The following is a 23,977-nucleotide window of genomic DNA, read 5'->3' as shown; positions in this document are numbered from 1 at the left end:
CATGAAACAATCGATATTAATGAACAAAATGGAATATTTGTAATGAAAAAAGTTGGGATTATTTTGAACAGTAAATCATTTTATTGGGTAAGTATTACAGTGTAAGTATACATGTTTTGCAGTATATGCAGTATGGTAAAATAAAAACGGGTATCCGGTTACAGTCAAGGGCACTTTTTATTTGTATCTCATGCTGTTAAAGCTCGCTTAAAGACTAAATTAACTTTTAAAACACGTCGGTCGCTGACTGTAGATATAAAGGTCGCTGCACCAGTGACAGAGAACAAAAAGCAACCTGATCTCACCAGAATGCGTGACTCCACCACGACTCCTTAACACCACAATGCGTGGTGGAGTCACGAACTTTGTTACATTTGCGTGTCGGCACCACGCAAACAACCCCAATGTAAAGTGAATGAGACTCCTTTGTCGTGGTGCACACACGCATTTCTACAACGTGCATTGTGTGTAATGCAACTGTTAATTTTATTAAATTCGTTTGTTTTTAAGGAAGGCCAGAGCTTCAGCTGTGTCAAATAGATTGTTCCCTTTAGTTAACGTTATTTAAAAGATAATGATCATGTCTTGTATTACGAGCGTCCATTCCCATTGGATAACGGAGAATTTTACACCCGGAAGTAAGTAGCCTATTCTCCTTACTGTCGATTGATTTTACAGTGATATCTGCACTACTCATCGACTAAGAAACACCAGATTATCCTTGTTAATTACACAACATTGATTGGTTTAAATTGTGTGCAATGCTTTTGTATTTTCCCCCTTCGATTCGGAGAAACAAATATTTTTTCGGAGTTTTTGGACGGCAGAAGACACTACACTACCCAGAATCCTCAGCTATCGTTTGGGACTACACCATGAACCCCGTGATCAGTCCTTAAGTTCTTTGATTGGGTGACCTCCAACTGCATTCCATATGAAAAAAAACGTTTCGTAAAAGAGAAAATCATACTTTATTCAGCAGTGCTTGCTTTACTCTTTGATAGTCATCACATGAATGCATTGTAATAAATGGTTTGGCTGCATTAAATATTACACATCTGTCTTAGTTCTTTATTTATCTACAGAGATCGGGCATCAGAATACACCGGAAACTATTCTTTTACCGTTCTGTTTTAATTTCACAATAAAGTTAGTAGTAATATTTTGTTTTGATATTATTGTTTTTTATTAACTACTAGACGACTGGGTCATGTTAAGACCATCTTTTTTTGGTTGCTATGGGTTTTTTTCCATCGCTTTTGTGTTACAAATATCAAAACAATAACAAAATAATATTCGTCGTAAACTAAACCGGAAACAGCAGTATATTTTATTTTGTTAACACTGTAAACTTGACAGCCTTTTAACCCAAACCACCTACTGGTTAAAGCACGTTATTACACGTTTAGAGTAATTGCAATGCAGGAAGATTGTGTTGCTTTTTTAATGACTGTTTAAAATGCCTTTTTCTTAATGTCTTTCATTTTTGTAACGCACTTTTGAATGTGTTTATATTTTATGAAAACATTCAAATATTAAGAGTACATACAAAATAGTGGGAAAGTAGAAGGTCAATTATATAAATATAGAATAGAAAATATCAAGAAGATACTCAAATGATATCTAGAGTAAAACAGTTTAGTGCCTGATAGGAGGATGTGCTAACTAATAAGGCTTTAATTAAAGAAATGTGCAGAATACGACAGTGTAATGGTGGAAGTATACACACATTGATAGATGTCTTGTAATGCACTGTTGATGAACCTGTGACCCAAGTTGTTCATTCATTGCATAACTACACTGTTGTGTATATGATATGTCAATAAACCTTAGAAAATCTTGAAATCTTGAAAGGGATGTGCAAAATAGCAATTATATACAGTCTTTAATGAACTATTAGAGAATAACGAGTAATGAATATGCTTTAAACGGATCTGCAGATAAATATTTAGTCTTCTCAAGCAACCAACTATCAAATATCTCGCCTGATTGTTGGCACTTGACAATCACCTTCACTGAATTTCATTCAGGTGTAACTAAAGTCTGATTTAAGGGCTGTTTATATTTCACATCATTAATCCAAATCTGTAAAGTAACTAAAATAAATGTAGTGGATTAAAAATACCAGGTTAACCTTAAAGAAAGCCCTCAGGATTATAAAAGACCACCATCACCCCAGCCACAAACGGTTCTGTCTGCTGCAGTCTGGCAGGCGGTACCACAGCATTCGGACTAAAACCACCAGACACAGAGACAGCTTCATCCCACAGGCCAGAAGACTATTAAACACCTGAACTTAGAAATAACATTCATCTGGCTGCTACTTAGAAATTATTTATCTAATATATCATATTCCAATCACTTGTATATAGACTCTTATTGCACTATTTCACAATTTTTTCTGTGCATCTGTTTTATTGGGTAGCACTGTTGGAGGAGCCTGTGACCTAAGGGGGGAGGGGGGTAGGACACGTTCGATTCCTGTTTTGAATAGTATGCCGTAGATGGGTTTCATTCCATTTCAAAGTCCTTTTGGACGCTCTGTGTAAACGTCGCGCATCCAATCACAGAGGTTGAGGACTGATCACGGGGTTTGTCAAGCTAAGCACATGGTGTAGTCCCAAACGATAGCTGAGGATTCTGGGTAGTGTAGTGTCTTCTGCCGTCCAAAAACTCCGAAAAAATATTTGTTTCTCCGAATCGAAGGGGGAAAATACAAAAGCATTGTACACAATTCAAACCAATCAATGTTGTGTAATTAACAAGGACAATTTGGTGTTTCTTAGTCGATGAGTAGTGCAGATATCACTGTAAAATCAATCGACAGTAAGGAGAATAGGCTACTTACTTCCGGGTGTAAAATGCTCCGTTATCCAATGGGAATGGACGCTCGTAATACAAGACATGATCATTATCTTTTAAATAACGTTAACTAAAGGGAACAATCTATTTGACACAGCTAAAGCTCTGGCCTTCCTTAAAAACAAACGAATTTAATAAAAATAACAGTTGCATTACACACAATGCACGTTGTAGAAATGCGTGTGTGCACCACGACAACGGAGCCTCATTCACTTTACATTGGGGTTGTTTGCGTGGTGTCGACACGCAAATGTAACAAAGTTCGTGACTCCACCACGCATTGTGGTGTTAAGGAGTCGTGGTGGAGTCACGCATTCTGGTGAGATCAGGTTGACAAAAAGACAACAAAAGAAGCTCCGCTCGCTCGCTCGCTCCATCCCGTCCCGTCCGAGATTCTCTCTAGCTCATACCGTAGTTATGTTAGTCCTTAACTTTAGCTGGGTGATGTCATAAACAGGCATGTTATTTAGCCAGATATGTCAACATTAAATGTACGCTCCATGTACAATAATCAGCTACCGGTAACATGGAACGGGACATGTCCGGTTTGCTCGTCATTTGTAAAAATGTCCCTAAAATGTTGTTTACTTAAAATATATCTATACATCTAATATGACAGTTTATAAGCGTTGACAACATAGTTAAGGATGATGTACTTACTTGTGATGTTGGGAAAAGTTAATCTCTCGCTCGCGGCCTCCGCAGAGTATACCCCGCCTACGGAGACGCTGATTGGTCAATTCTTGGTTGCTGCGGAGCCAATTCTTGGTAGCAATACGGGCGCTGATTGGCCAGAGCTCTCAATTCTTGATAGCAATACGGGCGCTGATTGGCCAGAGCTCTCAATTCTTGGTAGAATCTTGGTAGAATCTTGGTAGCAGACGTGAACGTGATTGGCTGTCGCTACCAGGAATGAGCTCGACTCACAGGTGACGGGGAATACCATGTTACAAACTGTACAGTCTACAAGTGTCCTCTCAGAGAAGTTGTTTCCAGATTTATCCACACGGTTTCCATCATGAATTTGTTTAGCCCAGTCTTTGAATTTACATTTTTGATTAAAAAAACGACATGCCATAACAGGGTTAACTCCTGTCAAACATATTATAATGCCTCCTATGTTGGAGATGTTTATGCTTTTAAACGAACATACAGTAGGGAAGGTGCAATATTTGATTTATGTATAAATACAATAGGGAAAAGTGCCATATTTGATTATGTATGAATGCAATAGGGAATGTGCAATATTTGATTTATGTATGTGCAACAGGGAAAGTGCTGTACCTGTATGTTTCTTGTTTGTTTCTTTGCCATGTGATATGTGATCTCTGTTCTGTATCTATGACTGATTGTCCTAAATGTTTTATGTTTATTATCTCGATGCCCAAGACACATTTCTCCTAAGGGAGACAATAAAGCTCTATCTATCTATCTATCTATCTATCTATCTACATGGTACTCGATATATCAGGAAGGATGTCATAAAATGTTTGTCAATACCAAACAAAGTCCATTTGAAGGTTAAACTTTGTGTGTTTGTAATATATCTGGAGGACTTTATAAAAACAGACTAAACTTTCCAAATGGAGTTGATTAAATATGATGTATTGAATTATAGAGATTTGGATTAAGACGTTTTCAACATTTGTACACATTGAGTTAACGTGAAAAATAGACCTTTTTAGGAAATGATGTACAAAGTTGTTTGTAATGTCTCTCTGTAATATGGCTTTATGTTTATAGACATCTCTTTTTCTAGTCACTTAAATATAATATTGGATGGATTCATCTATACCAAATAATGTTTTTCCGAAGTATATATGTCAACATCTGGATTTATAAGAAACTAGTAAATACATCTGTAAAATAAATACAGTGGAGTAGATGTACAACATTTGCTTCCAAAATGTAATAGAGTAGAAGTATAAAGTGTTATAAAATGGAAATACTTCGGTAAAGTACAGGTACCTAAAATCTGTACTTATTTATAAAGGAAAAAGCACTTTAATACACTTCACAGTGACTTAAAGATGTTAAATGCAATGATTTGGTGTCCTGGTTGAAAAATAATTAACCAAAGAATGCAGTGGTAAGTTAAAACATATAATTTACTTTGCATGTTTAAAATAATAGAATAATCTCCACTTGTAAAACAAAACTAAAACATAACAGTGATGACAGAACAACACACAAAACAAGAACACAATTAAGACAAATAAAAATGAGCTTGGTAATACTGGTGATGGACGAGACTGATGGATAAGTGCTAGACAGGAGGACGGAAACAAACGAAAGGGGAATCATGTTTTTAAAAAAAGGTCACACAAAGCCACATGCAAGCACGGTAGTGTTAAAAATACACAACCCAACACACGGATGGCTTCAAAATCGTAGTGTTCTCAGGTCAAACCTTTTGCATGTATAAATGTTACTCTTATAAAAGTGTTTTCAGTTGAAGTGCAGTTGCTTTAATCCATCCCTTGTTTACGAGGCAGGAATCTGTGGCAGGCCGAACTCATCCACCAGAACGCCGTCCTGAAATGACAAAAACTAAACACTTAAAAAACAGAGGTCTATCCGAGGCCCCCAACAGCTTAAAAGACCAATCTAATAAGCAAGTTCACCTTGTTTGCTCAAAGTGAAAATGTGGCATGCGTACAGTCACCATCTGGGTTATATTGAGCTCATTTTTATTTGGACTTGGTCTTTTTATTGATCATTTTTAGTGGAGCAAAACACTGAATATGATTCCAACAGTCTCACACATTATAGCCCGTTAACTGCATGACCATTTTTACTTCAGGAAGCACACATTATGCTGTAAACGTGACGCATGCACATCTTTATTTTTATTTCACTTCCATGCATTCTTTATTCTGTAATTCTCCACTTGGTGCCTTCATTATAAAGTGTTGGTGACACCACGATCTTCTGAATACTGTTACCTTGTTTGTCTTGGCGTCGCTGGGCATTCCCTCTGGGATGGAGGGGGAGGCCGAGGCGTCGTCCAGGTACGAGCTGTCGTCGTCCAGCAGCAGCTCGTCGCCCAGCGCGTCCAGCTCTGAAACACAGTCACACCATCAACACCGTACTGCACGCGCTGTAGCAGGTTTGGCCAAGCTCGCATCCCAACAACACATTTTCCACCACTAGATTGTTCTCAATTGTTAATAGAGTGAATATGAAAGACTATTTTTATCAATCAATAAGGGCTGCACCATTAATCGCAAACTTATAGCAATTGCAACATGGACTAGTGCAATATTCAAATCGCAGGAAGAACAATATTTGTTAAATGCTAAATATGATGTCATAAGAATCAAATTTAAATCGTATTAAAGTATCGTGGTGCTGCAGAGGTGCTACAAATCCTCTTTTACAGACCGATTACATTGTTTGTGTGTTTCTCTCTCTCCCTCTGATTTCCCCAGGTGCAACCTGATTTTCTGTCTTAAAAAGTTATCTAAATATGTTTTTCAATGATATTGAGAATAATGATGCAAAATGATCATTCCCTTAAATATCATGAATATCATATTGCAATAGGAATACCAGTCAAAATGATCACGATGAGTTATTTTTCCCAAATCGTGCAGATCTACAGTCAATTACTTTCATGTTTGCCTGTGAGCGTGAACAATAGTTACATTCTACAGTTCTCTACCTGTGTTTTTAATTCTGCTTAAATCAAGTCAAATTCCTCGTACGTACCTGGTAATAAACCTGTTTCTAATTCTTGTTTCAGAATGTTTTAAGTATTTTGTGTTCTGTTTTGAAAAGCTTAGAAAGAAGTTGTTTCTTTATTAAACTGGCAGCATCAAAACGGCGTGGGCCCAGAGACTAAATAAAAAACCAAACATGTCAGGTATACCTGCTTCAAGATCATCCTCGTCTATATCTGGAGTGCCGTAGCTGCGGCTCAGCGCCTCTTGGACCTCGCTGGCGTCCTCCATCATGTCCTCCAATTGGTCCTGTAGATCCTGAAATATCAAACATCCATGATCACTCAATATGTATCATACCTCTGAATGAAACAAGGGTACGTCTTGACATAGTTTAAGACATTCTGAGGCACAAATAGAGAAAATAGATGATCCTTTGTTAGCATTGATGTTCAGTGTACCTATTATTGAATTATAACACAAAGAGTTTAGCGGTAAACCTACATCGATTTGATCAACTTTGACGTCCTTGTAAGCTATTTTCATTTCCTTTGCACCGATCTTCATGGCCTCCACCTGTAAACAGAAAATACATTGCACAAGGTTTATATTTTGTCATAGGTAAAAAGGACATTATTCGCCCTGGAATATAATCAGTTATGTGTCTTTTTCAGGTAGAGACATGGAAAAAGATGAAGCAACGTCTGAATCTGAATATGTGAGATTTCTTGTCTCAGGCACTCCATAGGTATTTAAGACGGCACGAGAGGACTGACATCGAATCAAATCAAGTTTTATTTATATAGCACATTTATAAATGATTTTTGGTCAAGCTGTACATATAATAAAAATAGCCTACAGTAGAGACACTTTACAGCAAACAGCACAGATTGTTCAGAATATCAGTATGAGAAAAACGACACCCTCTGTCCTTAGACCCTCACATCGTACAAGGAAACACTTCCGGAGAAAACCCACAGTTTAAGGGGAAAAAATGGGAGAGCAACAGAGGAGGGATCCCTCTGACATGACAACGTTTTATCCCTTACTTAACACTAACTTTGCTTATCAAGTCGTTTGGCTCTTACGGTTGTTTTGGTGTCCTTTAATGTCTGGATGGTGTAGTTTGTCTGCTCCATGTTGAAAGACTGCTGAGCCAGCTGCTCTCTTTGACCTTCATACCTGCGTAAAACAAACACAGGTGAGTTTTAAAACAATGAGCACTTCATATTATTCTAAGTAGAGCCATTCCAATACTGGATTTTTTAAGGCTGCAATAGATAGACATTCGAGTGGCCATGTAGTGGCTAAGATTTGTAACATGCAAGCATTTTTTAATGAAGAATGAAGCCCTAAACTGTATTGATCATGAATCATAACCAAGGAAACTGAAAAGTAACCCTGTAATGGTGACACAACTTATGAATTATAGTATTGACATATATGGCATTTCCATACAGAAACATATTGATACAGTACTTATTTATGTATATATCTTAGGGTATAAACTGTGCAGTGGACTCACATTCTCTTCTGCTTCAGGACTCTCAAAGCCTTCTGTTTGACCATGTTCTGTATTAAAAACAAATGAATCATGTTGTAGGGCTTCTCAATTAATCGTATTTTAATCGCGATTACGATTATGGCTTGCAACGATTACGAAAACAACGTAATCGAAATAAAACGATTATTATTTTTTATTATTACTTGATTATTTATTTTTTTTAATTATTATTTTTTTTTGGTTTTTCAGTTGAATTACACTTAAAGTTCAGGGTAATCAACTGTTAAAAACATCCTGTTCAAAAATAAATGGATGTTTTCAAAGTCAATGCATTAGCATTCAATAGCATTTAATAATCGCAATTACAATTATTGACCCAAATAATCGAGATTATGATTTTTGCCATAATCGAGCAGCCCTAGCATGTTGCATTAACATGAAAAACAATCTTGTAATGTTCATAATTCCTATGGTTTATTTGTTGTGTTTGTGATACCTTCGAGGGCCCGTCTCTCATCTTCTTCATCTGATCTTTGTACTTCACAAGCTCAACGTCTAGTCTGCCAATCTTCTTCTCCATGGACTCTGATCTTGCATCCACCTGCAGAAAAGAGGGGGTTGATTAGAGGAGTATTGATTTGCAGAATCCTTGCAGAAGAAACACACAGCCTTAATACCCAACCTGTGTGCTGCATGTGGAAGACAGGAAGGGAGACAGAAAGTGCGTAAACAGCATAGGCTACTACAGTATGTTCCCAAACTCAATAATCTCTTAATTTGGCAAATCGAGGACATCTTTTAAAGAGTAATATGTTTGCATCAATGTTTTTCTTACATTTAATGTATTTTTCTCTAGGTCAATATGTTGCAAACACCTAAAGCTCATAGCCTATTATGATAAATACCTTGAAACCACCTCAAAGTTGTGGGCAAGGCAATTTGTTCTTAAATTTAGACATTGCCCCGACCCAAACAATATAAATAAATATACGTATCTTTTAAAAAAAAATTTGATTTAGTTATATTATCATCTCGTTTATTCTAACAACTAATATTGTAATTCACTTGTTTTGGTTCTTTCATTGATTGAAATGTATTTCACTGTATTTGTTATTATTATTATTTGTTGTAATTTTGCTTGAGTTATAAATTATATAAATAAATAAATGTTATTTGCTCTGCCTTTGAATTTCATAATTGTATTTGCTTAGGAAACACATGTCAAATGTCATGCTAATAAACCCCATTAACCTGAATTGATAGCTCTCATTTCACAATCAAGACCCTGGAATATATAAGGATAAGAAAGCTAGAGGTGTAAAAGCATGAGCAAAGGAAAATAATTGACGGCTGTTGGTTAACAAATATATACCTATTTCACAGTCTAAACCAGAATGAAAAACATAAGCGAGGGGGTATTTATATTGCTGGTAGTGGGGCAGGTATTTGTCAACAGAAGCATGTTAGCAGTGTCAGCTCAGTAATGGCACCTGAGGTTGTAAACAACAAAACAGAGACTCACATTTCCGATACAGTCCGACAGATTTGGAGTAGGCGACTTCGGCTTTCCCCGTCCAAATATTCGGTTCATTTTCTAACCGTTTGGTAGCTTTATTTCGTAGCTTTATTTAGATGAAATACAAAGAAACATCAAATGAAAACGGACTTACACCCGGAAGTAACGGTTCAGACGCAAACGGTTCCTATTGGTTGGTGTGAACGGTTGTGGCGAATGAGATGAGGTATTTTCTCCAAACACGCCTGCCCCCATGTGGCCAGTAGAAGAAGTGCAGCTGTAGTGAAAACCCATTGTCCCCGCAGATGCACTAGTCTTTGTTAAACCTCCACACTGCAGATACAGAGGGATTGAATACAGCTTTTAATTATATTGTTGACCTAACTTTACTCCACTACATTTATCTGAAAGCTTTTGTGACTTTAAAGACTTGGATTATTAGCAATACAGTAATCAATCAATCAATCAATGTTTATTTATATAGCCCAATATCACAAATGTTACATTTGTCTCAGTGGTCTTCACAGTTTGTACAGAATAACAGTATGAGAAAACGACACCCTCTGTCCTTTGACCCTCACATCGTACAAGGAAAGACTTCCAGAGAAAACCCACAGTTTAAAGGGAAATGGGACAAACCTCAGGGAGAGCAACAGAGGAGGCATCCCTCCCAGGACGGACAGACGTGCAATAGATGCCGTGTGTAATAGAAATAGAAACAATAGATACATCAACTAATAAATGATGGCATTATAGGTTAATATTTCTATAAGTATTTTAAATTGGCTCAACATTTACCATCAGCGATAATAATAATAATAAATAAATAATAAGGCTTCAATATTCATAATCCGGTATGTTGATGTATGTACATTATTCTGAAAGGGGCTATAACACAAAATGAGCTATTTTACTTTTGGTACTTTAAATATATTTTGTTACTAATACTTTTGTACTTTTACCTAAGGAAGTCTTCGGTACTGCAAATTGTACTTAAGTGTGAGGTCTGAGTATTTCTTACATCCATAGGAATATAATCCCATCTGCATTTAAATATCATTTGGTAGCAAACAAAGGTATTCATAAAAGTATTAATACTTTTTTTAAATCAAAATGGTTTCATGAGTAAGAGGGTTACTATATGTAGACTTCACTGTGTGTCATGGATAATTTAATTTAGTTAATTTATGAACCGCCTGTTTGTAAATGTATATGTATCAACACAAGCCAAACTGGCAACCTTAAACTTGTTCTCAATTTATGTATTGTGAAAACCAGTAAATACATAAACAAGTAATAGCACATGCATGTTAAAATTCAGTTTTTGTCAATCATTGTTTTAGGATGCACACAGACCTTGACAGACAGAAAACTGCAGTAATATTGGTCATTATGGCTAATAGCATAATCAATGTACACAGGAACTGACTGATTTAATTTGCCTCTCAAATCTCTGAGAATCCCTCTGCACACCATTAGGAAAAACCTTTGTCCTTTCCAATAATGATTCTGGCCACCGGGTGGATGGACATCTCATTTTATGTTTACCTCTTTACAGCACTTTTTCAATAATTATGTTTAAAGTGCAATACTGTAATTACTATATATATAACGTACACTAATTATAACTGTGAATTTAAACATAGTTTTGCTGTATTTTATATATCTATATTTTGTATGACCAATAACATTTCATGAACGAGATATTAGTCTGCATAGTGAACATGAAATGGTATTTATTGTCAACACATTTGTGCAAATTATATCCACAATTTAAAAAAGCGGAAGCCTCAAACTAGCAAAAGCGAGGCGTAGTGGAAGTAGCGGCAGGAGAAAGCAGGCGTGTCAGTAATAATTATATAGCAGTACTGGTATTAGCAGAAGTATTGTAACTACAGTATTATCAAATATAATACATGAGTAGTATTTCAGCGGGAGCATAGGCCCAAAATAAACTTCATAGAAACCAAACAGGTCATGCTAATGCTAAATTAGACACCATTTACAAGATCATAATTAGATTGAAAATATTCTGCAGTTATACACTATTCTTCCCTAACTACCAAATGATTCTGTAATTAGACATGACACTAAATGCTATCAACATGAACATAGAAATACCATTTTTTTCAAACCAAATGGGCAGCAACCATAGACTGTATATATCTATAAGGTCATAATGCAATTTAGCGCATGGCCACCAACGAAAATAGGAAACACTTACTTTGGGTTGAGTTGAAGTGAAAACAGAGGATACACTTTGATATTGATCTTTAAATGAAGCAAACTCACTTTTCAGGCTTTAATGTGACACATGGAGCATGTTTTGATATTCAAAGCTAAAAGATACAGCAACATATCCAACAGATACAGTCAATTTATAATGCAACAGCACATTATACACACAGTATGTGGTGCTCAGAACTGGGCTGATCATTTGAATATGAAAACAATATTTTCTATTGTTTAAAATACAGTATTTGAGGAATAGATAAGAAATACATACCAGTAACCAACAGGGGTCCTCAGTAGGACTTCTAGTGTTTTAAAGATAATGCTACAATAATTAAAAGCAGTACGTTTATACCACAACATACTTTCATATCATTAAAGGGAAAGAAAGGCAACACACAAATGGATGTGTCTAATTGCTGATCTTTTAAAATAAGAAAATAGCTGAGTTCAGAGGCTAATTAATATAAGGCACACATAAAAAGGCACAACAAAACATGTTCTGCTATAACTACCCTCTCAGATTTAGACAAATACATATATTAACAGGTTACTCTACATTAAGAAAAACCATCACAAGCATGATTTGATCTAGTGACTCGTATGAAAGCTACAATAATTCAGGAAACAAAGACAGTAATCAGTTACATGCAAACACCCAATTTCCAAGACAATAAACTAATGAATTCATTGTTATTTACAGTATGAACATTGAATTGCACTAAACACCAAAAGGCATGTTGGATTGATACATATGTGGTTGTCATGTGAGCTGTTTCCTTGGAGCGCTGTAACCCAGTTTTTCAAATAACTAGTATTTCAGACAAGGTGTGAACAGGCCAGGTTGACGTAACAATGTATACAACCAACACCTACTGCCTGGAATAAAAGGTGTGGATCCATGTCAGAAGTAATTGTAGTTTGTTAAAATGGCTTCAAAGAACAAACTGTGCACATAGCTTTGAGACCAAAGCCTCATCAAAGTCAGCCATCAGGAAAATACTTAATGTAGTACGTTCTAGTGGTGACTTACACAGGATGATCCCTGAGAGATTACTATATTACATTACATATCATTTTGTTAGACGCTTTTATCCAAAGCAACTTACATACATTCAATACTGTGTCTTGCCCACAACGACATGTTGACTGCAGTGGGACTCGAACTTGCTGCCCCCTGATTTGAAGTCCATTACACTATCCACTGAGATACAGCCTTCCTATATATTTTTCATGGGTTCACTGCCAATCATATAGACTATTCACACATTTTTACAGCATCAAAAATACAATTCACAAAAATAAACAATCAGTTAAAAACAATGCCCATAATGCAGTTTGTTCCTGAAATAATTAGGGCTGATTTATTTTTTTAATTTTGTTCACAAACCACTAGTTGACTTACCAAGTAAGGTGAACAAAATCTGGTCAAGCTACATAATAATAAATCATTTTTGGTTTGTCTCATCGTGACATCTTAATCATATTTTCATTTTTCATACCAACAATGTGAACAATAATGACACTTTGCTTTTCTTTGCTGGATTTCAGCTTTGTACATTTTATACATTTCAAAATATTAGATTTATTATCTGGGTTGTGACTCCAGAGGCATTAACTACACTTCACAATCACGGTCTCAAAGGCTTAAACCTAAAGTACATTTTAAATGATTGTTCCAACAATCTTTATTTTTCTAAATGTCAACAGATCCCACGGAAAACAAAAAACAATAAAAGAAAAATGTGTGTAGCCCTTAGCCCCAAGCACAATCATTGTCACTGTTACATATAGTAATAAGAATTGCTATCATGTAGTAAATTAAGTTGTAAATGTAGTAAATGATCAGCGGTCGACTTGCAGTAACACTAGATTTATAATTGTTGAAGCGTAAATGCAATCGACAGAAGTCCCAAGATGAGGGAACCAGAAGTGCTAACATACTTACGAATAGTTGGGTTTAAGGACTCATTCCTGCACTTATCTAATCAGATGGTTGCCTCCTCCCCACTATGACACTAAAACCTACAAACTTTAAGTAAACCTGGCTGTGGAGTATCTGAGCATCACTCTGGATACATAAATAAAAGCTTGCCCTGGCTTTAGCCCCTCCCTCAGATGGCAGTGGTGACTTGAGTCGGCAGGTCGTTGGAGTCCTCCCAGCTCTGACAGGGCATGAAAGACGTGTCCATGGCTAGTCATACGGGCCGGGCCTGCCTCCCACCCCCCCGGGCCTCTGTGGGACACGAGTGGGCCCGCAGGGTGCTCCTCACCCGACTCACCCCATGAGAGTCTCCGTGTCCTTTGACTCCGGGGCAGCAGAAGTCTCTGAAGCACCTCTTGAAGTTCTCGTCTAGGAAGGCGTAGAGGATGGGGTTGAGGCTGCTGTTGGTGTAGCCCAGCGCCACGCAGAAGAAGTAGGCGGCCATGACGGCGGTGGTCTCGGGAACGTTGCCAGACAGAGCCTTGACTAAGATGAAGATGTGGATGGGCGTCCAGCACACCACGAAGACGGCGACCACCACCAGGACCAGGCGGGTGATCCGGCGGAGGTTACGGTCCTTCTCTCGTGAGCCCGACAGCAGGCGCACGCTCTTCAGACGCAGCACCATCAGCGTGTAGCAGACGGTGATGATGATGACGGGTGCCACAAAGCCAAAGATGAAGACGCAGATCTTCATCAGGGTGTCCCAGTAGCTGTAGGGTTCAGGGAACTGCAGGGCACACTCTGTAGTCCCTGTTAGTCCCAGAACAACAGAGTTTACCAGTCAAACACAAAGAAAAGCCATAATAAACCTAACCCCAAATTCAGAGGAAACCAAAAAGACAAAGAGTACTTAGCCAGAATCCGGTTCGTCACCGAGCCTCATAGTGCATTGAGCTTTATAATCGTGCACGATCTATCAAACTTTTGCTAGAAAAAAATGCCTCCTTTGAACTCAATTAACTAGAAGGACCTATAATGTCTATAATTGCTTCATCTATTCAGAAAGGATCTTATCAAACCTACAGAACATCCTCTTCAGGAAAGAAGGATACTTGCTGCATCTACTTGAGATATTTAAGGCAAGGTTGGTGCTATGAAGTGGGGCTTGAAGTTTGAAATTGCTTGTTAGAGCCCCGTTGCAGCTGATAGATCTTTTGTCTACTTAGCAGGGAGGGACTGAACCAGAGAGAGATGAGCAGAAAGGCTTATCACTTCTATCAACACACACTATGTCATTATCTGCCCGTAAGAGCCAAGGGGATTGGTGGTGTGGTGAAGTAGATAGGCATCATATGGTTATCTTCAACGCATACAGTAACCACACCATAGCAGTCAGGGAGGATTTCACAGGAAGCTAAGTCTCTTCAAAGATGAATGAGGATTTTAACCATTAAAAACACAATTTAAAGCTGTTACAAGTTAAATATTAGTATTCCCCGAATAATGGAACCGCATACATTGGCTGTATTGGCTGCGAGCAAACCGCTAATGTTTGCCAAGCTCGTTCCTCTGATTACTTAAGATATACACTGTAAAATATTTCCATGATTTCACAATATTTAGCTGTAATATTTTACAATAAATTACTGTTTTACCACTTTACAGTCTTTACCTGTAATGTTCACAATATCACACTGTAATTTAGAATTTCACAGTGAAATCAATACAGGCACAGTTAATTACTGTGAATGTACAGGATCAATGATTACCAGGATTTCACAACATGTTACTGTATTACTTCATAGTAAAATACTGTATTCAGACCATCCTCTGTGATAACACAACAAATTAAGTGATTTTCTTGCTTTTATCGCTCTTGCTTGGCTTTAAATACTAATTTATTTCTTTGGTGCAGGTTTTACTTAAATTGAAAGGGGCACTGCTGCATGTGCCTTAAAATAAATGAGGCAACATATACATCTATGTAAAATTGAAATGGTTGTCTTGGCTTATTGTTTTCAGGTGCATCCTGGGCATTAATCCTGAGACGGGCTGGAAAGCCAAAAAGAGGCATGGCAATTTAAACCCCCATGTCAGCAAATTCTTCAGAACAATTGTTGACTTTGAGTGGATGTCTGTGTAGACATGTGTTAAGTGCTCCCCTCCTTGTTTTCTGTCTCCCTGGCTCCGCCTCTGCCCAGGTGTTCCAAATTCCACTCAGCCGTGTGTATATATAAAGAGAAGCTGGAGGAGAAGGATGTCTCGCCTATCCGGAGACACTGTCCTTAGAATACCTCTTTGCCATTCTGAGCTGTAGGCCATATTTTTGCAGATGTGTTTATGTTTAGCTTGGAGGACCTGGTAGTCCAGTTTTTGCGGCTTTATTTTGTTTCCCATAGGGTTTATATTTGATTTTTGGTTAGGCGGGGGAGTTCTGGGTCCTACGGCCCGTGGTGTGGCTGGCTCGGATTCCCTTCTTCTGTTTGTTCCTTTTGGCCAGTCCTCCAGACCTCTTTTTGTTTCCTATTTTGCTTGTGTGAGCAAACGGCTGATTATCAATAAATGCTCGTTACCAAGTACCGGTTATTGCGTGTATTCTTTCATCTTGCGGGTCTCAGCACAAGCCACTACCGCGGAGTAGAGGTTGGGGCCGTAACAACATTTCCAAGACACTGTAAAATGTACTTTGCACTTCAATGGAGTAATACAAAGTTAAAATGGGCATTTTCTTTGTTGATTGAGCTGATTGAATTATGGTACAATCCCAGTCAAATTTACAATATATTATCGTATTATTTAGATTTGTATATTTACAGTAAATTACGTGGCTACTGTGTTGCATTACTTCTACAGTAATAGTGTGAACATACAGGTAATTACTGTAATTTATGTACAGCAAGGTACCATAATACCACAGCTCTGTACTGCTATATCACAGTAATTCCATGGGCATGGCAACTGTAAAGCCACAGTATTTAGTTGTACTTTTATTCTAATTAACTGTAAAATATATACAGTAAATTACTGTGAAATATTTACAGTAAATTACTGTGAAATCCATGCAACTAGTAGCCAGTCATTTACTGTAATTTTACAGCCAAATATTTTTACAGTGTAGACATGTTTTACATTAAGAGTAATATCAACTAAAGAGGTCTCCTCTCCAAGGCAATGTACCTGGATTATAATCAGTTTCTAATCATCGTTCATAATTCAACATCTGTGTTTCCCCTTGCGTTGCTGAGCTATTGCTAAGCTATTGCTAAGCTATTGCTAAACCTATTGCTAACATTCGTGAAGCTTCTTCCTCTGATAACTTAATGTCAATGTTTAAAATGACTCAAAAATGTTTCAGTTAAAATATGTAGATGAAAAACAAAGTTTACAAATGTGGCTTAAAGGTAGGGTAGATAATTCACTTCAGAAACACTTTTTGTTATATTCCATGGAATGCTCTTAAAGGTGGGGTAGGTAAGTTTGAGAAACCGGCTCGAGATACACTTTGTTATATTCCATGGAATGCTCTTAACATCCCGATAGCAATGAATATCTTAAGTGCTTTGACAAAAAATCCATAAAAAAATGTCATCTGTGGAAGCCGTAGTACTGTAAAAAGCACGACCAATTATTTTAACCGGTTGTATACTTTCAATTTCTAGCGCACTCCAGCTGGTTTCTCCATTCTTACCTACCCTACCTTTAATACTCGATACACCAATGATGCACGTTCAAAGGCTTTTGATTGGTACCTTGAATCAGAGATACCTTTAGGTTTTAAAATTGTTGTTATAATACAAGAACGCAATTTAATAATATAACAGGGTGTATTCTTTTTAGGTTCATTTTAATGGCGAAAGGATCACATCAGAAGTGGAGTCCTAGCAGTGTGAATGTATGAAAGGTCAAGGTACCGTTATTGGTCTTGGTGCTGCCCAGTATCATGGCGGGGATCCCGGCAGCAGACGACAGCAGCCAGATGATCACGTTGATGATCTTGGCCTTGACGGGCGTGCGGAAGTCCAGGGCCTTGATGGGGTGGCACACGGCCACGTAGCGGTCCACGCTCATCATGGTCAGGGTGAAGATGCTGGTGAACATGTTGTAATAATCGATGGAGATGAAGACTTTGCACGCCACCTCGCCAAACGGCCATGAGCTCAGCAGGTAGTCGGTGCTCTGGAAAGGCATGGTGGTGGTGACCAGAGCGTCGGCCACAGCCAGGTTGAAGATGTAGATGTTGGTGGCTGTTTTCATTTTGGTGTATCTGTTGTGAGAAGGAGACATGAAGAGGTTGAAAGGATAAGATAGTCGTTTGGCTCCTTTTTGTGTTGTTAAACCCTTTAAAGGTGAACAAGGTTAATGAAATAAATTTCTGAGATGGAGTTTAGTGCTAAGCCGTTATAAAACAGATTGCAGTCAAAATGCTATGACACAAAGGGAACTAATGGGAAGAAAAATATATCTGAGTTGTCATCATGTCTTGCCTAATTAAGTCTTTGAACTGTAATCAGGTTGACAAACAACACTTAAAATGAAAAGACCTTTGAGAGGAAATATTGATTTCAAAGCTTTTACACTGTTTAAGGTATTGTTGTCATTGGTGAAGAGAATAAAACGAACCCAGTTTACCAATTAAAACCCAATTTGAATGCACAGAAAGACAATATGGCCATACATTCAAACATACATGTTTCCCTTGAAATCAGATTAGTTCCTATGATAAGAGGATGCAATTGATCCAAAACAAATACATAAATACATTATTGCTATATGAATTGAGCAGTGAAACGCACGCAAATTCACACTTAATGTGAATTTGCGTGCAACTCGCATTGCTTTTGTCATGACTTGAATAACGGACATATTTCAGAGAGGAAAACTCACCTGATGATGACATACATCACCAAACAATTGCCCGCCAAGCCCACCACAAACACCACGGAGTACAACGCGACTATGATGGGGATAATGGGCGACATGGGCTCGGGTTCAGCGTCCCAGGTGCCGTTGTAGGTGTAGTTGAAGACGTCTGAGGAGCCGGGTAGATCGGTGAAGTTTGGAAAACAGTCCTCCGAGGGACACCTGTCCTCTTTGAAGATGTGCAACACGCTGCTCTCCATGGTGCCGATCGCTGCCTGCACCCGGATGTTCAACTTAAACACAAATCTCTCCCAAACAAGCTGAATTTTAGATGATCGCTACCACAAAAAAAAAACGAAGCAAATGTCTCTATTAGAACAGAATATGTCTCCAACGAAACCGCGCGCAACAGCCTGCGCTCAAGGACACAAGTGCACAAGTGAAACACCACCTTACCTTATTCTCTGCTCCAAATAAAGTTCATGCAAATGCAACATAAGGAGTTTCTTATAAGAAGCTTAGACACTGATTGAAATCCGGAAACTGTGAATATGGCAGAAACAAAGGGTTTCTGGGTTAAAGTGCGAGCAGAAAATCCACTGCCTGTGCCACCGCTGCGTCCCCGGAGGTGCGCACTGCGAGCCCGCACTGCTCATTCAGTGACATCAGAGGCTGAGCCAGCTGATAGACAGCATCCAGCAGAAAACCATACAGTACACACAGCTGGACGTATATTTACCGTACACGATCAGTTATTATTTACTGGTAAAATGGTAAAATGCATATAATGCGTAATTTGTGTTATTTATCACACTTTTTACATTCTTGTGTCTCTTAAACTGTTATATTTTGTTGCCAAAAAGGTGTTTTTTAGTTTGCGATTTGTGCCATTTTGTTAAAGCACTTTTTATATACTCCCAAGCTGTCACCTTTACATCATTCAGCACGTTGAACTTATGTTATAGGTATCTATTTTTGTAAGTATTCTGATGAGTTCACAAGTTGCCTGTTGAAAAAGTTAAACTACAAAATGGCTTGCACTTCTTTCTGAATATGTTTGAATTCCCATCAATGCTGCCATTAGATGTTCCCTAGCAACTCTTGTGAGAACAACGCCTACGATGCAAACATGAAGAGTCCAATCAGATGTTGAAGAGGCATCAAGTCAGAGAGACATCTTCAGATGAATGCATCTCCGAGCTCTGTGTATCATTTATGTTATTACATCTTTCCCACTGCCTTAAAGCATGAACCTAGGAATGTTCCCGACAGAGACACAAACAAAACACAGCACGGAGAGCTCAAAATCAAAGTAAATGCTGTAAATAAAGATGACATGTTGACACAAATCATGGGTTATTCCTGTCTAACAAGTCTCTCCTTTTATCTCCCTCAGCACAACAGAGATAGATTTCCACCAGCACGTAATTAGGTGGATGCTGTTTCCTTTCCTTCGTTTCATGCATTAGCACTTGTTGCTTAGAGACCCATCAGGGCCAGGTGTCATGAGTGACATAGCCTTTTCTAGATGAGTTTCAATTGTTACTGACTGTAGAGGCCTGACTGTGAGATGCTTACAATATTAGGGACAGTCTTCAGCCTTGGACTGCCAGTTAATAAAGTATGAGTCACATCTTCCCTCTTTATAGAGCTCTGATCCAGGAAAAAACAAGTTATGGTACCCAGTTATCTCTCAACAGGCAGACTCCTGCTTGTGGTTCCAAAATGGTGAAACGAGCCCCCCCATTGATACCAGGACTGCAGAAAGTGCAAATATTTTACGTCAGAGACAGAAAACCCACTTGTTTTAACTGCACCTTAGCAATTAAAATCTTAAAACAAAAACAATTTAATTCATTTAGTTCAAAAACAGTGTGAAAAAAGGTGCAGCAGCACAGTCAGAACATTACAGCATAAACACATCACAGTGGAGGCTCACAATACAAATATGAACCTGGAAACAGCATCATAGGGCCCCTTTAAAAATACAAGTACAATCATAAAAAATAATAGAGAAATATGAAATTGAAAACCTTGATAAGCTATAGGTGTTTGAGAATAAGGGACCAGACACTCAACAGATATATTCCAAATATATCCTACTTACACATTTAGAATTGAATAGAGTTCATATACGAAACGGTTACAACCTACAGAACACCTAACCTAACCTTAGATATAAACTAATCAAATCCTAACTGCTGAATGATCCCAAAACTGCTGAATGATCCCAAAACGTTGATCATTGTTGTTGTTGTTGTTGTTGTTGTTGTTGTTGTTGTTGTTGTTGTTCATCAGTCTATTTTATTACAAACCCTCTCCCATTTTTTAAATCAGAAATAGATAAAGACATTTTTATAGTGTTAACATCCCATTCCAAACCACACTAAAGCAAACTTCTTATTTCTGTATATTGCACTTACACGTGTTTAGTTTAATGAAAGCTATGAACTTCTAGGATAATTGCTGTTCTGAGTTTGTATCTCCATGGTTGATTGCACCTATTGTGAGTCACTTTGGATAAAAGCGTCAGACAAATGAAAGGTCATTAATGAAAGGTCCGTTTGTGTCAAGATACGATCCGCTCCTCTTCCTCTGGCACTTGAAAGTTTGTTTCATTTGAGATCCAGAGGAGGAGAGAAAATCATTGTTATATAATATCCGGTAGACAAGGTCAAGTATGAAATCCTTTTTGCATTTTAATGGCCTTCTCATAATGCCCTGAGGTGATGTCTGTTCAGTGAAATGCTTCAATTAACAGTTTTATGATGAATGCAGGTACAGCTTTACCTTTGGAAGAATTATTAGTAACCATGAGGAAAGAAGCTAGAATACTGTTGAAGTTTTCCCAAATGATTTTCTAAAAAGCCTTGGTTGGTACTGCTAAATTATGAACCATCCAGATCTCTCAGGTCTCCAGGGACTGGTCAGCTTTCTGTCCCCAGTCAGAACTAAACATGGTAAAGCAGCATTCAGTTATTATGCTCCAAATATCTGGAACAAACTCTCAGAAACCTAGGTCCGCTGCAACTCTTACTACTTTTAAATCCAGGCTGAAGACTTTTCTTTTTGCCACTGCTTTTAATTGAACTATTTACATCTTAAACTGCACTGTAACTTTTATCCATGTATTTTTTCTTTTAATGTTTCTTTTATTATCTTTTCTTTTTAATGACTGATTTTAAATGACATTTTCTTAATGTCTTTCATTTTTTGTAAAGCACTTTGAATTGCCTTGTGTTGAAAGGTGCTATATAAACTTGCCTTGGTTTTCAAGTGTGCGTCTATCACTCTGGTGATTTTCATTTACGATTTGAAAATGGTGCCAGTACTCCCATGCATTGTGAGTTTACTCTGAAATCCATTGCAACAACAACAGAAGGAGCCATCTCAATTTCAGAGATAAAGAAAGCTCTCCTCCACAGTAGCGACATTTCACAGACAGAAACCCCTCTACATCCGAAATGCAATATTCTTTTGATCCTGCAATACTATTGATTACACTTCAAAATATCTGTCTTCCCTCCCATGCTCAGACGGACCTGTTGCACAAGGAAGAAAAAGTGGGCAACAAATACCACCTCAATGACTATAGATATAGATCACACATGTCCATGTTAGTCCGGGAGAAAATCAACATCATAAAGCAGCCTGACAATTACTGTAAAACAAGAAATAAAACAAGCGTGGTAGAGGACCCGGACACATTTGTGTAGGTGATAAACTGGGTGCTGACCCTCCCAACAGTAATACAATAACTTGTAATGATAAAAATAACATGATGTCCTTTCGTCTCTCCTCTTCTTGTCCCGTTCCCCTCCCTTTTCTTTCTCCTTGTCTTGTAATTTTTTTATTTCTTCATTACAGGTAAGTACAACTTACATGCAGGGGCGGACTGGGACTACAAATCAGCCCGGGACTCTCGACCGGCCCACTTCGGTATCGCCGGCCCACAATTTACTAGCGGTAGACATTAAGGGTAAATAATGTCTACCTCCGGGCCGGTGGACTTGTATTATCACTGGCCCCACCATTGTAACCACTGGCCCGGAGCATTCGTCCAAAAAAAAAATCGACTAATAATGAAGAAAATTAACACATTTGTTGCAATAGTAATGTATGCACTAACTACATTACTACTTGTACTACAACATTTTAATCATCAGTTCTTCCTCATTTTCCTCAATTGTTCATATTTGGTTTATTAAAATAATGATATTGTGGTCATTGTTAAAAAATGTCTGCTATTATTATTATTTGTATAATGCACTTTCTGCCTTCCTGTCATTAGGAGTTAGACATGTAATGGCTATGTAATAGATTTGATTAGAACCTTCATTATCCTAAACTGCTGGGACATTTTGCCAATACCTTTATATTGTCTACTCTTCACTTACTTGTCAGCATAGGTCGGCATTGATGTACAGAGCCGACAGAAGACCTTGTTTATATTGGCATCATATTGAGAGGTGCAGCAAGTGACGCGTCCTAAAACCAGGAAGTAAGCTGCTGGTTCCCTCGACAAGGGTTTTGGAAAATAGCTGGAAATAAGGTCTGTGGAAAACAAACCCGTTTGATAAATGCACGTTTTGTTCAGCCGGATAATCTCCACATGTCTACCCTACTTTTATAATTTTCGAATCATAAATCTAATCGATAGATTATAAAAGGGTTTTAGGACGCGTCACTGCAGCCAACTCCATCGATCAAGCTGGCTGAAACTTTCTCTCCCTCTTCTTCTCATGCTCCCTGTCACTCTCCTTTAACTCCTCCGGTGACTTTCTTTTATTTGAAGATTGTTTTTTGCCCGGCGCTTGGCCGGTTACGGCTGGTATTAAAAACATTTGGCGAATGGTTAGGTGGCGCGATAGTCTGTAGTGAAGCAGCGCGCTCCCGCTCACCGGAGCCTGCTCCCGCTGCGCTCCGGAGCAAACAGCTGTTTGCTTTTCACCCAACAACAACGACAACCGACTCACGGAACGCTATGTTGTAGCGTTGATAAACGAAACAATTTAACTAAATTGCTAGTCAAAATACGAATACCACAGGACAACTTTTATATTTTTAGTGGCCCGAGCGGGCAAGTGGAAAGTACGTTATGCTGGCCCGGGGTGTCTAAATAGTGCTTCCGGGCCAGCGGCCCATTTAATGTCGAGCCCTGCCGGTTACCGGCCGGCCCACATCGTCCGACCGGCCCACTTCAGTACCGGCCCATCGGGATTCGTCCCGAACGTCCCGATGGCCAGTCCGCCCCTACTTACATGTGTTGTAAATACTTTGATGTTACCACTGATATATAAGGCTTGTCACAGCCTTTTTGCTTTATAGTTAATCTAAATACTTCTCTGACTATCAAAGCCTATTTTTGATACGATGTGATATGATGTGATACGATACGATGTGATACGAAACGA

The 23,977-nt window shown here is 38.2% G+C and overlaps 2 protein-coding genes across 2 annotated transcripts; both read right to left on the bottom strand.

Annotated features, from left to right (window-relative positions):
* Positions 1–4,951: 4,951 nt before the first annotated feature.
* chmp5a (charged multivesicular body protein 5a) lies at positions 4,952–9,713 on the bottom strand. Its single transcript, XM_034104940.1, has 8 exons — positions 9,551–9,713; positions 8,525–8,629; positions 8,050–8,096; positions 7,613–7,706; positions 7,029–7,100; positions 6,734–6,842; positions 5,808–5,923; positions 4,952–5,397 (listed from the first exon to the last, which is right to left on the bottom strand). The coding sequence occupies exons 1-8, from the start codon at positions 9,617–9,619 to the stop codon at positions 5,347–5,349; spliced, it is 663 nt and encodes a 220-aa protein (XP_033960831.1). The 5' UTR covers positions 9,620–9,713; the 3' UTR covers positions 4,952–5,346.
* Positions 9,714–11,863: 2,150 nt separating this feature from the next.
* oprk1 (opioid receptor, kappa 1) lies at positions 11,864–19,175 on the bottom strand. The gene is made up of 3 exons (XM_034104678.2): positions 18,588–19,175; positions 17,615–17,967; positions 11,864–14,513 (listed from the first exon to the last, which is right to left on the bottom strand). Exons 1-3 carry the CDS (start codon positions 18,821–18,823, stop codon positions 13,975–13,977), a joined length of 1,128 nt encoding a protein of 375 aa, XP_033960569.1. The 5' UTR covers positions 18,824–19,175; the 3' UTR covers positions 11,864–13,974.
* Positions 19,176–23,977: the final 4,802 nt, after the last annotated feature.

Source organism: Pseudochaenichthys georgianus, chromosome 17 (genome assembly GCF_902827115.2).
Source record: "Pseudochaenichthys georgianus chromosome 17, fPseGeo1.2, whole genome shotgun sequence".
Lineage (NCBI taxonomy): Eukaryota > Metazoa > Chordata > Actinopteri > Perciformes > Channichthyidae > Pseudochaenichthys > Pseudochaenichthys georgianus.
The sequence above is the reverse complement of the archived record's forward strand: the minus strand, read 5'-3'. Positions and strand labels throughout refer to the sequence as shown.